General features: G+C 34.3%; 1 protein-coding gene across 2 annotated transcripts in view; it reads left to right on the top strand.

Moving 5' to 3' along the window:
* Positions 1–14,638, top strand: part of LOC108116883 (forkhead box protein O) — a 33,461-nt gene that overhangs the window by 5,283 nt on the left and 13,540 nt on the right. For both annotated transcript variants that reach the window (XM_017228982.2, XM_017228981.2), the window contains exons 2-3: positions 4,306–4,637; positions 4,974–5,188. In XM_017228982.2, the coding sequence (XP_017084471.2) occupies positions 4,415–4,637; positions 4,974–5,188 (438 nt within the window). In that variant the 5' untranslated portion in view covers positions 4,306–4,414. The remainder of the gene's footprint in view (positions 1–4,305; positions 4,638–4,973; positions 5,189–14,638) is intronic.

Raw genomic sequence — 14,638 nt, 5'->3', positions numbered from 1 at the left:
ATTCTGTTTTAATTTTTTATTATATCTTTTTATTGCCGTCTTTATTTAGTTTGCTTTGCTTTTGTTTTGCTTTTTGTCTCCTTTTTTATTATTATTTAAGATCTGTTTTTGCACTCGCTTTCGTTTGACTTTTCAGTCTATATATATATATATATATTTATATTTTTGAGAACCCCCACGTTTGTAGAAATATATCTAGTTTTAGAATTCTCTCAACTTGTTGCGCGTCTTATTGTCACGCCCCCTTAGAAAAAGAGACCAGAAATTAGACCACCTGAAGATTTCACTCTGTGCGGAAATTTTTGTTCGTGACATTGAATTATGTGGAATGTGATGGGGATACTTGCTTCCCCTAAATTTTCCAAAGCAACCATTGTGTAATATTTGAAAATATATAGATGATTTTCCTTAGCTAATTTCCACAGCCCACGCCGGGTTCTTTAAGAGCTGATTTATGCTAGAATGCCCAGTTTCTTCATGAAAAAGCCAGCCAAACAAACACCATCAAACTGAATCACTCTATAAATTTCGCTTTGATAATAAGACTTTTGCGTTGTTTGGGATTTTCATTAGAATATTATCAGATATTAACATTGGTCTAGCATTAACATAATCTAACAAGTTTCAATATCAAACGGATCAAAAAAGAAAAACACCTATACAAATATGCGTCACAAATTGTTAACATTAATCTGATGTAATAAAAAAATAGATGTTTGTTGAGAACCTGTCTTTAAGATCCAGCGTCTTATATAGTAAGCTGTGACGCAGCAGATCAAAAGGAATACTACGGCATTTGGTTATAGATAGACTTAATCCCATTCCTAATACAATATATTGCTGAGAGGGATTGTCTTGTTATTGTTTAGATTTTCTATGCTGTCTTTTGTATTTACGTTTTGTTTTTCCCCCTTAGTTATTTTCATAAGATGACGTGCTTATATTATTATCAAATATTATTGCATATTATTCAATGTTTCACTACCGACGACTCTGCGACGCAATTTCTCTGGTTTGGAAAGTAAGAAACATATTTAAGTGCAAAATGCAAATAGAAAATGCTCGTTTACTCAAAATAGTTGGCAGCCGGCAAATGAGAGGCGGCAATTAGAATTTTACACTATATTTAGGTGGAACGGGGTGTGGACTAAAGGTATACCTATTAGTTGTTTATTTTCTATGAAGTTATTAGCTATATTTAAGCTTTGAATTGTTGTAGATTTATAAGTCCTCTTGGCTGATCTTATTTAAACTTTTTTAAACATTTTGTCTATAATCATAAATATTAAAGGTTAATACTGAAAGTATGGCCAAAAGAACTATTACCTGAAAACGAATTTGTTTTGTTCTTGTTTTTGTTTATGCAAATTATGTGACAGAAAACCATAAGTATTGAAAAAACTAAAAATAAAACCCGTTGAAGTTGAGAGAACGACAAGAATCGCAGAGAAAGCGATGATATTTTGACCCCAAAAAGGGAAGCAATGAACTCTCTGGTGGATTGTTTATCCCCAAAATTCCAGTTTAAAGCTATAGGGTATATCCCAGTCGAACTCTTCTAGATTTAAAGTTACTTCACTAGTTTTCTTTTTCTACTATTTGAGTGTTATATTTCTGGTTTTCTTTTTTGACAGCCTCATTATTTTTGCTTTGATTTTTGTTGTTGCTAGTGGCTTAGGTCAGGTTGGAATGTTTCGGTTAGTTGTTTTTTGTTCTGTTTTATTTTTTGTTGGGTTTTTTGTTATTTTTTATTTTAGTGTTTTTGTTGTTTTTGGGGGCATTTAAGTGCGACTCATTTCGCATTCGCATTGCCATTATTTGCGGCCATAAACCTTTCGCTAGGAAGATATTATGCAATGACAAACGACGACGCGCGACCTTATCTAAATAATTTTGTTATTTAAATACATAAAACAAACACACACTCAGAAATATTAGTAGTTTTTCTTTTTCTTTCTTTTTTTTTCCGAGAACTTAATAATGAGGTGATGTTCGGAATGCTCTCCTCAGGTAGGCGCACAATGTTTAATGAACTTCCGTGTTCTCAAGGTAATTCTTCACTGTCGACTTTGTTGGGTTCTCTTCCTTCTCCGCTTTTTCGCACTCTTCCCATCTTTCTCTTTCTTTCTCTTTGATGAATAAACAAAAACAGCAACAACAACAAAAAAAGATGTTATAAAAAGCTGAATAAAATTGCCTCGAATGATCCGAGCACACACACACACACACACACAGATATACTTGTTATCGTTTGGTTGTGTGAGTGAGTTGAATTTTAATTCAGTTACGCGCTACGCACACTTTTCAATTTGTTTACAATTTCAAATTAAAGAGAGTGAGAAAATGAGCTTTTTGGCGCTCTTATGTGGACACTTTACTAAATTGGCAAACATTTCGAAATTTTCAAAACGAATTTGTGACTAGTTTTTTGAGTTAAAAAAGTGATTGGATATTTAATATTTCGCTGAAAGAAAAATCTAAAAAAATTATCAAAAAAAAAAAAATATTTTCTATATAAAATTCTTACTAAATGTTAATTTTTTTTAAAATATTTGTCGTCATTTGTTTTTCCGTTGTACATTCTCAAATTTTTGGAAAGTATTCTTATTATTAGTTTAATTGGAATCCTTTTAGTTTGTCATCCTAAACATAAACAGAGAATTTCTGTTAGTTAGTAAAGTTAGTAAACTGTTCTATTGACTAATTTGTGAAAAATATTTGAATGTATGTATACAGCCAATAGATAAGGTTTTTATTTAATTTTTGAATGTCTCTTTGTTTTAAGTTTAAAATTTCATCAGACTTTTGCCATTATCAGGTGACAAAAGGTCTAGGAAATATGTAGATAGCTGAAAAAGAAGACATTTGACTTTCCCACTGCAATTAGTACCTAACTCTAAGGATCCATCCTGATATGTTTTACTCAACTAATTTCTGTTTCTACAGCTAATTGATAAAGTTTTCTTATACTTTTAATACCTTTTCGTTCGGTTAAAATTGCACCAGACATTTGCTATCAAAGATCGTGCGATGCTCGTTAAGCCTCAATGACTTATCAGTCCTCTCATTCCAGACAGAGTCAATAGACCTATATATTGGAAAAGATTAACTCACAAATGAGTATTCAAAAACAGCAAGAAAGAGAGCAATTTAAACCGGATTTGTGACTATTTGATTACCCAAAAGAAAAAACTAATCAAGAATTATTAAGGAATTGATAACTGTCGTTGCCGTTGCGCTAATTGAAATCATTTTGATAGCGTCTACAACACTGCTCATTCCATCTGTTGTGTGTGCTAAATTTAGTCATAAAGGCATTTATAGATTTTATTAAAACTAATTGATTTCCATTTCAAAGCAAATAAAAAATCAAATATGTAGAGCATTGGAATGCAAAGGAAATGTGCGAGGCCTTTGAACAAGATCATAAGCTACATTATCGTATCGCCATTGCCTCTGTCTTGGTGTTCTCTCTTCTTTTCACTTGCCTCTGCTGATAAGGCTCTCTTAGTTTTAGCTAAGAGAGCTTCTTCTATAAGAATACCTATTTATTCGATTTCCATTGAAAAATAAACAACGAAAAATTCCAGAAATTATAAATTTATAAACGGTGTCGCTTGATATTCCATTGTAGTGCGGGGTTTTCGTATCAGCACTTGGGAATTATAAAAACGTGTCCCATAAATCTATCACAATCTAGTTATTAGTTAAGCTCAGAATAACTGAATAATTTGTTTAACTTTTAAATTTAATAGCTAACATTCTTTACCTTGATTGAGCATCAAAACTAATTTATTTATTAATTGAAAGAAAGTAATAGTAAGACCTTAGGACCATACTAGTTTCCTCTCTCTGAAAATGTGATTAGTGTAATCGTCATTTCCAAAATCGAATTGTCAATTAGTTGAACGATCCAAGATCACTTGGAAATCGTTTTCGACATTCCAAAACACGAAAACAATCAAAAAGTAATTTCTGAACGAAATGCTTGACAGAGAGATGAGATGACTTGACACAATTACAGGAAAAAGCTTTAGTAATTTCGATTGAAGGTTAATGTTTGGCATCCATGCATTTAATATCTATCTTTTTATTTTGAATTTTCCATAGAACTGTGAATGATATATGTTCGACACGTACATTCCTTTTTAAAAATAAATTACAAAAACAATATTAATATATTAACTATATTTTAAGAGTTCTGTAAGCCTCAGAGAAAGTTCTGTTTTCAAAAAGTGCTTTACTTATCTTTGAATTTTATTCAAAATATATTGTTTTAATATCTGAAATTATCTTTTTTTTCAGATAACAATTGATTGCGAATCTTTCGAAATTCGCTTCGATTATTTTTGGGCTGGCGAGGAGTGCTTGAAGAACCGCAAAGCTGCAACTGCACAACGACCTACTCTACCCCATGATGGACGGCTTCGCGCAGGACTGGCCCACGCTGACCCACACAGACAATGGGCTGCCCATGGACCAGTTGGGTGGTGACCTGCCTCCGTTGGATGTAGGCTTCGAGCCACAGACCAGAGCCAGATCCAACACATGGCCATGTCCGCGCCCCGAGAACTTCGTGGAGCCCGCCGACGAGTTGGACAGTACAAAGGCCAGCAATCAGCAGTTGGCCCCAGGAGGTTCGTTTTTGATAGCTGTAGGAATTATATATATAAATATATATTAAAGAGTTTTAAGGAATATTCCGTTAGATTAAATGAACTAACTTTAATTTTTGGCAACTAGTTTGTAGGTTTGCTTAGAAACCAAATTTCCTTCAGATTTGTGATTAAATAATTACAATTTTGATATTTTGTTCATGAAAAGTAGTTGCCCAATTTAATGTCTTGCACTATATTAACTACGTTTAACCTGTGCTGAAAATGTATTTTTTCTCTTTTAACTTTCTATATTTTTTCCCACAATTAAAAAATATTCATTTAAAATTTGAATTTTCTCATTAACCCAAAACACAGACTCACAGCAGGCTATACAAAATGCGAATGCAGCCAAGAAGAACTCATCGCGTCGCAATGCATGGGGAAATCTATCCTATGCGGATCTCATCACGCATGCCATTGGATCGGCCACCGACAAACGACTGACTCTGAGCCAGATTTACGAGTGGATGGTCCAGAATGTGCCATACTTCAAGGACAAGGGCGATTCGAATAGTAGTGCTGGATGGAAGGTGAGTTTTTGTTAAACTTTTCTTTATTAATATAATATTTAAAAATGTAATGGTATTTTCTGGGATTTTTATAATGAACAATGTTCTTAGTAAGGATCCAAAGTAATGGAATTTTCTGGGATTTTTATAATAATAATTTCCTGAAAATTAAAAATCTCTTTTAGAAGGTTCCAAACATAGATTGGGATCTGATCTTAAAATATATACCTCTCAGGTTCAACCTTTTTAATTAAACTCATCCAAACTGAGATAATTTCTTAAAAAACATACAAAATTCAAAATTTTTTCATTATAAGAAACTATGTTTCTTCTTTTAAATGATTTTTACTAAGACTTACGGTAATTTTTACCCTTTGAACAAATGTATATTTAATAGTCATATTAACTTATAATTTCTTTTAAAGTCTAAACTAAAAATTCTTTAAATTCTTTTACAAAAATTTATAAAAAACCCAAATCTAACCCAAAGCAGACAGGCTGTTATGCACTTTCACTTTACCAACTTTAGCTAAATCTTCTTTTCCCCAAACTCCACAATGTTTTTTGCCCTTTGTTTATGTTTGTATTTCTTTCTTTTTGAGAGCTTTCAACTTTGCCTCTTTTTTTGCAACAATACTGTTTTGCTTTCAGCTAACAATTTCATTCACATTTCGCCAAGCAAACGGTCAAGTTCATGGCCAAGTCAAAGTCGTCGGCTAAAATGGGAATGAGAGTGAAGATAAAGTGGAGCTGGTGTTTGGCTTTCATATTTTGTGCTCGTTTTTCGCTATTATTATGCAATCGTCAAGCTTTTTTTTTCTGTTGTTGTTTGCAATTTGCATTGCTTTTTGTTTTTGGTGTTAAATGTTTTGGCATCACATTTCCCCCCCTGTCTCTGTTGGATTTCCATAATGTGTTTTTTCTTTTTTTTTGCAATTAATGCTCTTTTATCTTCGGATCGTTTTCCGTTTTTGTTTACATCGCAGCATACGTAAATAAATAAACGTTTGCAACAATCACATGCGTAAATCAAGCTCGATTTTCATTCATATTCAGATACCGGTTACCCCTTTTTTCCTCTTGTTTTTCCTCTTGTTTTTCCACTTTTTCATTTGTTTGTTTTTCTACTTGAAAACCACTTTACTACTACTTTTTTAAGGGGCCTTTGCATTTTTAGTGGGCTAACAGGAAGTCTATTTGTACTTTGATAGAAGTGATCTTAAGTTGGGGGAATCTAGCGAGTACTAACTTTATTTTTGTAGACTTTATTTATGTTTTTAGGGTTCAATTTCCCCCTCCTTGTTTTTCTCTCTCTTTTTTCTACTGATAACAACTTTTCGCTTACATAGCCAATATTCGATTATTTGTGTTTTTTTTTTTTATACTATACGATCATTTTTTGCAAGTTATCAATAATCACCGAAAGTTCATTGACACTTACCTCGGCTGTGAGTGTTTTTCTTGCTTTCGTTTTGGCTAACAATCAACATAAACAAATGGGGAATTTATTTGGAGAGACTCTTTTGGGCTAGACAGTCTAGAAGTAAGTCATATCCACTTCCTAGAACTCCTTCCGCTCGTGATCGTCTGCGTATACGTGATATGCCCCATAAATCATTCGATCCACTCATATTTCTCAGCTAATGCAGTGCGTCATTCACGTGATTATTTTCTTTATCATTTTTCGCTGATATTACTTCAATGCAAAGCCATTTTTTTTTTAGGACTTTTTAGCACCTCGCCTTTGATAAAAGTCCAATGGCAGTTGAAGAATTCGCTGCGCTGGCTACGAAGAAATCGAAGACGATTCTCAACTTGATACCCGAAACTTTATTTTTTTCGCAGACAGCGCGCTTCCAGCGAATTTTCAGTTTGTTTTTGTTTTCAGTTTATTTATTTTTTTTTTTTTATTTTAGGGCTGTGAACTAATATATTGGCATTTATTTATATTAATGGTGTTGTTTATAATTGTTGTTGATGGTTGGTTTTTTTCTGATTTTTTTTCTAGTTTCACGGAAGTAGTCGGCTTGACGCTTTGAGTTTTGCCATTGCTTTTGGGTTTTTTTTTTGTGATTACGAGTGAAAATAACAATCACCGTGATAAAGAAATTTATTCCCGCGTCGTAGAAAATGTTATTTGAGCCTAGGGTGTACTTCTAGGAATTTACACAAGAAAAAATTAACAAGAAATAAACGTAAACAAAACTGCAATCAGTGCGGTTTTTAAAGGGGTGATTAAAGGGGTTAAATACCTGTAAACATCAGTGGCAGTTTTATAGGGCTAAAAAAGTCTTTAATTTTCAAAGAATTTTTCATAATTTTACCTCTCTTAAAAATGTTTTTTCCTGACTTCTTTTGAGCCAAGTTTCTAAAATAAGAAAGAAACTAATTTATTAAAATTTTTATTCTTATTTTAAAACCATAATATATATTAAGCCACATTCTTATGTGATTTTTACTGATTTCTGCAATTAATAACAACTTTTTTAATGGCTAAAACGGAAACTGCTTATCACACTTTCAAATTTCTTTTCCATTTTTGCCTTAATAAGCTCCCACACAAATGTGGATTTAACTTATTTTTAGATTTTTTTCCCAGTTCCCCTTGCTGAAAGCAAGAGTTTCCCTGTTTCCCTGCAAATTCCTTTTATACAATTTTATGGGATTTTAGCTAATTTATGCAACACGTTGCCGCGTTCTACCTGACACTTGCTTCCTTTTTCCCAGTCCTCAGATATTTCTTTCCTTTTTTTTTTTTTGCTTCCTCTTCGAATAGTCGTCATAATAATAAAGAACGAAACGAGCGAAACACTCAAATGACATTTGTGGAATTTTAAATTTGCCACTCGACGGGTGCATTGCAAAGGCTTCCTCCGGTGGTTGGTAGCTCTCGGTGGCTCTTGGCAGCTTGTGGCGGCTCGTGGTGGCTCGTGTCTTCATCATCGAGAACTCATCCTCGCCGTGGCGTTTTGGCCATTGAACCGCTGCCAAGTATTTCTTTCTGTTGCTCCTTTTATCAATTTATTTTCGTGTTCGAGAAATGCTATTTTTATTCTTTTTTATTTTATATTTTTGCCTCGTTTTTTAATTGGCAGCGAACCGCAGCGTGTTATAAATATATATATATAGATATTTTGGCTTAACATTTTGGTGGTTTTCATTCGCCCTGAACTCGTCGCGCTTTGGCAATTATGTTTGGAAATTTCGTGTGTAATTTATGATGCCTTCTTAGGTGGCTTCGTACTATTTACGATGGGGCAAATACATTTCCTGATTTTATTGGGGAAGGCGTGAGGAATTTTTCCGTAGAATAAAATGATAGAGAAAGAGATTATGTGGTAAAAAGATCAGAGAATAAAATTTATTACACATTTTATTATAAATTTAGATTGGTTTAGTGTAAGGCTAGCTGGAAAATGACCTTCTAATGTGGAAAGTTTTCCATTTAACACGATTACTTGCAATCTGAAAGATATCACACGAATATTGTGTAATATCTGAACAATGTGCAGGGCTTATATACAGTGTAAACTTAGTTTGTTCAGCACTCAGGTTAACCTTTGTTAACTTTGGATTTATCAATGACTCTTATCAAGACAATGGCCTTGCCAACAATTCGCCAGAAGTTTATACTCGAATCTAGAACTAGAAGAATCCAAAGTCGGTCGATGAAATGCGCATTACTCACTCAACTGACCAGTGCAAGCTCTTCAAATAGATTGAAACAGTATAAATATGCAATAAACTAGGGGATATAGAGGCTTTCATATATATATATATATATATATACTGATATATATATAGTAACAAGTTGCGTAATCAATTTGACACTTGACAGTGCACTTGCTTGCATCCTCACCCCCAACTTCTCTTCCCTATATTTTCTTATATATATTTTCACTCACATTATTTCCTTCACTTTTCACGCTTGTTTAGTCGCACATTAAGTATACGCATAGTTGGCCTGTTTGTGTTTTTTCGCGTCGCATTTTATTTAGTGTAAAGTGCACTCTGAATGTAAAATCAAAACAATAACAAAGCCCCATCAAATCAGAGCAATATAAGTTGATATTTTGATGATTATTTTTGGGGTATTTGATTTGGCAGGGGCGTTGAAATGAAACGTGCAAATACTGGAAATAATCAAATTCAGCAAAAAAAAAAAAAAAAAAAATTTTTAAAAGCAAATGGCAAATGCGAATCGAGAATAAGAACGAGCAGAAATAAGAACGAGATCAGCACTCAAAGATTGCCGAGAGCACATAATATAATATTCGTTTATAAATAAGCATTAACCTTGCTCGCAGCAGACCATGCCGAGCTATTTGGCGTATTTATTTCTATTATTTGCATGCAACTCTCAGTCGGTGTGGCCCCACTTACTATGCCCCATACTGTACCGGCAACTGCGTAGTATTCACTTGCCTTGCCGGCCAGCACACGCCCCCTTTTTTGCCAGTGTTTTTCTCTGTTATTTTTTTTTTTTTTATTTTTTTTTTCACTGATAGCGAGGAAGGCGACACGGAAGTAGCCGCGCCCTCGCGTTTTTCGTTAATATTAGTAAACAATTATATTTGCCAAGAGGGGGGAACTTGGATCTTATAAAGTTCATAAGCCCTTCCAGCTGTAATATTACTCAACTTTCTAAGGCGTAAAGCGGTTTATACGATTGGATCACTCAACTTATTACCTAATATATTTCTCGATTTAATGGCCTTTATATAAGATCTTAATGGATCAGGGCAGCGTTAAAAAAAAATGTCCGCTATCATAAAAATAATGGCAAGAATTTTTATACTTGAATAACTGGCTGCCTAACTGCGCAATAATAATTTCTAATATTTAATTGCGACCATTTCATATTTTAAAACATTCTTTGTTTATCAGGGTTGTTTTTCAAATCGCTTTTACGGATTTAATGGAATATCATTACCATTGATCTGTGGAATAATTTATCTTAAAATTTTTTAAATACTTCCCAAATTAAAAACAAAATAGTCTAGACAAACATCGTATTTACATCTTTTTTATATAGCAAGTCATAACATTCCTTACGATCTCTGTCTCTCCTTCAATGATTTATCTCCGGACAAGTCAACTATAACCGATATTGCCAATAAAGTTCCTGAGCTATGAGGTCCTAAAACATGACCTCGTCATAAAACACTCGCAAATCATCAGTTAATCATGTATATAGCATATATATATATGAATATATGTCTGACCTGTCTAGATCGTAATTATAGAGCTATTAATTATGTTGCACTTACAGTGCGCACTCGGTTTTTCGTTGTCTGAGGTTAGTGTGAGAGTGTGTGAGTGTGTTTGCAATTTGTTGAACATTTTTACTACGCCACGCTGCCAGTTGTTGTACTAATTAACACCAACAATTGCCTCCGGGTTGTAAATTTCAAAAAAAAAAAAAGAAACTTAAATGCAAATATGTATCTCTATGGACGAATTTTATGCTTTTTGCTTAGAATTTTACGAGTTGAGCACGAACCAGTCGGAATGCAAGTGGCAGTCGGGCATGGCCGTAGACAAAGTCTGGCATTGCAAAGTGTCTGGCCATGGGTTGTATATATATATATATCTCTCTCTCTCTATATATATATATGGTATGTTATGTAGAACACTCTGATCCTCAGTATCATAAAATTGCCGCCTTCCAAGGAGCCTTCCTTTTTATAGTCTTGGAAGGAGAACACAAACATTTGATGCCACACTTTCTGGTATTTCTGCTCTGCCTACAAATTATGGCTTTTGGAAATCTATATATGATTTAAAGGCTTATTAATATGTTAAGAGCGTTCGCTTGGCATATAAATATCAAAGTTTGTCATTTTAATGAACTTCTTTGTTTGCCCACTTTCTATTATATTAATGGGCGACATACATACCTATATAATCGAGTGAATAAAAAATACTGCTGCAGGCCAATCAAGGCAGCGCAAATCAAACTGGTTCTCCGTCTCAAAGCCAAACGAAAAAAAAAAAGAATTGCAAATTATTTATTGAGAAATTATCTCACAGGGGCCATAAAAAGCAACGCCACTCGTCGTCGTCTTACTTTGTCAGCGTCGCAGAAGCCACAGTCCAGTCTCTCCTCTCTCTTTTTCCCTCTCTATGGGCCGCCTCAATAAATATGCAATAATCATAAGAAATAAGCCATAAAGTCAACCAAACCGATGAGGTCGTCCCGGCGGCCACACTTCGTTTCTTTCTGAATGACCAAATGCGATAAAAAGTGAAACAAAAGGCTTCAAAAAGTTGATCTAGAAATGAGCAGGTTGCTAGTTATGATCGAGAGTGTGATACCCTGAAAAATATAAGATAGAAACTAAAATTGATTTACTTGAAATTTTTATAGATTTTCCACAATATTGATTACTAAAAACCAATATAAGGACGAAAGGATTCCCTAACTTAGCTACTACTTTTATTGCCTAGAATATCAAAATGAAAACTTAAGCCATCACGCTGACCTAGCTGAAGATAATAAAATCATAATCATTTTTATATTTCTTACTTTAAAACTTGTCCTTGCCCACTTGGACTGCAGGCGGGTGGGCGTGTCACAGACCACATACGATGACAACTCCAAATCCCCATTGAATGTTGCTCAAAGACCACTTGCTTAAGTTCCGCCCACATTTATCACTCGATAGGAGGATGAGGCAGGCCATTCATGTCCAGTTAATGGCCAAAAATTTGGAAGGGGTCAGAGAGAGAATCGGAAGGAAGGAAGCAAACTAATGGGGCGGCCACACACACTAGATCGTAAATAAAGTTTTTGGTGCAAATTGTTTGCCGGCTTCCTACTTGGGTCAAGGGAAAAATTGCGCTTAAAGCGATTGGGTAATCGTTATTTAATTTGTTGCACGACTCTTTAAGCCTCGCCTGCCCCAAAATACGCACACATAATCAATCAGGGGAAAACTGAGAGTATTATCAACCAGCTATAAGGGCTTTAGATGTCTTTTTTTTTTTTGTGTCTTACTTAATGAATGCCACTGAGCTTCATAAACTTAGCCGGGAAATGGCCAAGCAGCAGACAAACACATTTATGAACTTGGCTCCAATTTTGTGTTGCATACATTTTTGGGGCAATGTCCTCGCCCGCGCTAAGTAACAAAAGTGCACACACACACATATTCTCTTATATATATATATATATGTATACAATTCTATATAGAAATTGCACATCATTTGGCCCGATTTCGTTGGCGGAGTGCAATTGCTAAAGTTTGTGTTGGCTTTTTGTTGGTTTGGCTAGAACTCGATTGCTTCTACTTCAAAGTACTCTATGGAAATCTATGGAAAAAGAAAGGTGTTTTCGTTAATATTGTGGGTTAAAACTAACAGGTATGATGTTATTGAAAATATTTAAAATATATTTTTAATATTTTTCTAGTTCAAACTGAAGTTTTTTTAATTTGAAATCATCTTTAAGAATTAGAATTAAAATCAATAAACTTTAAATTAGTTTCATTGTTTGTTGATTCTTTTCTAAATATATTTTACAGATATAGATTTATTTTTTCTTATTATCTTGGATTTCTTAACTTTATAAAGAGCATTTCTTAGTCCTTCTCCTTGCCGTAAGTCCAAACCAAAATTCATTTCTTTGATATTCTTTGTCGTTGCGAATAAAACGCGACACTTATGGACTGGCTTATAAAACGCTCTTCTACGGCAGACAGACAGACACTCACTTTGGTCTTGAGTCCTTAAGAAGGAGTTTCTTTCACCACAAGGATTTTCTTTTTAAAGTTGCCCAGGTGAAATTCAAAAGGAAGCGGGCCAGGAAGGTCGTGTATATATTTTTTTGTCATTTGATTTCCGTTTCCGTTTGGCACGCAGGCGCCAACGTGTCCTGCGATTAATCGTCTTTGTCGGAGAATCCTTTTGCTATATCAACCCCTCTCTCACTCTTTGCCTTATTTCTGGTATTCATAAAAGTTTGCCAAACAAAAAAAAAAAAAAAAGTAAAAGCCCAAGAACGAAACTGAGTGAGTAGAAAGAGAAAACTTTAGCCATTCCATATCATATCATCACATCATCATGGCAATGATAATGCCGCCTGTTTTATGTTCTCGCATATCTTTAGAATATTTTAGGGTGAATACGGGGGCTATATCAGTTGCTAGGGCTCATGTTTGTCCTATGTCTATTGCTCTTTTATTTAGTTTGGCAGAGTTTGAGATACTTTTTTTGCCTGTTTGTTGCCTTGCAAATGTGATTTTTGATACAGAAATGGCTTAAAATATTGATTTCAGATTGGCTTTAAGGGAAGAAAACTTTAAATTTAAGGTTTGTAAATCTTTTTTAATACTCTTAGATTTTACAAGACTTAAAATGTCATTTGGGCTTTAAAGGTCTTTGTATGATTGATGCTTAAAGCAGTGTTCCACATTTCGTATCATTTCTATTTGAAAACATCAAATGTTCACTTGGTCTAGGTCATTACTGGGGTAATTATCTAATCAATTACAGGTGCCATTAGGCTCTATCGATATCGATGATGATTGCCAGGTCTGATCTGGCCACACTTTGATTTCCTGCACACGCGCCAGAAATCACTCGATATCCAATTGTGATACGCTTCGAAATGGATTTCTAAATCGTTTGCCATTAAATAATGCCAACTGTCAATGATCTTTTGGGGTAAACACAATTGTCGAAACATCGTCTGTTGCCATCTTGGTAAGCTGCAAAATTGTTTAAACAATTAATTAGTCTGTTGGGTAAATATCAACGAGTTTCGCAGACACTCTAGAGCGACAAGGGGGAGTGAGCCACAGCCAGATCCCCATCATCATAAATTTCTTTAGACCGATTTGTTTAGTCTTTGGCCCACTCGGGGAACAAAAGTGTTTACAAATTGGCCAGCCGAGTCGAACAAAATGTTTTGCTCAAACAATTAAGGCAGCAAAAAAGTTGGAAATCAAACTGGGATTGTTCTTCTTTTTCTGATACGCGGTTATGGGAGAGTTCAAGGCCTAAGAGTTGTGTGATTTCAAGGGATTTTCTTTAGGATTGTTCTGTGGGATTTGCATATGTAAAATGTATCAATGATTCATTGGATTTAGTTTATGTTTTTACAGATCTACACCTTTGCAAATCAATAAAATCGAAATGGTTTCCTCAGTATTTCGAATAAATCATTTTTATTAGTCAATGCAGTCATTCATGTTTTCCTGGAACGATTAAATTAATCAAACAGTTTAATTAATTTCTGTTTGAATTCCCTTCTGAGGGTATCTTTAAGTTGACACTTTAAGCCATTTATCGTTCTCACTGGTTTTGGCCTTATATTTTTTTGTTCTGGGTATTAAATTTTAACTGCCCAGCCTGGTCGCCAGCAATTAGCCGAATGAATGTGGGGAGTGGGTGGGTGGTGAGGTAGTAACCTGTTTGCAGTTGGTGAGAGAGAGAGTGTCGTTTCAAAAATTTATATCTCAATTTCAC

This window comes from Drosophila eugracilis, unplaced genomic scaffold, assembly GCF_018153835.1.
Source record: "Drosophila eugracilis isolate 14026-0451.02 unplaced genomic scaffold, ASM1815383v1 contig_401, whole genome shotgun sequence".
NCBI classification, from domain to species: domain Eukaryota; kingdom Metazoa; phylum Arthropoda; class Insecta; order Diptera; family Drosophilidae; genus Drosophila; species Drosophila eugracilis.
The sequence above is the reverse complement of the archived record's forward strand: the minus strand, read 5'-3'. Positions and strand labels throughout refer to the sequence as shown.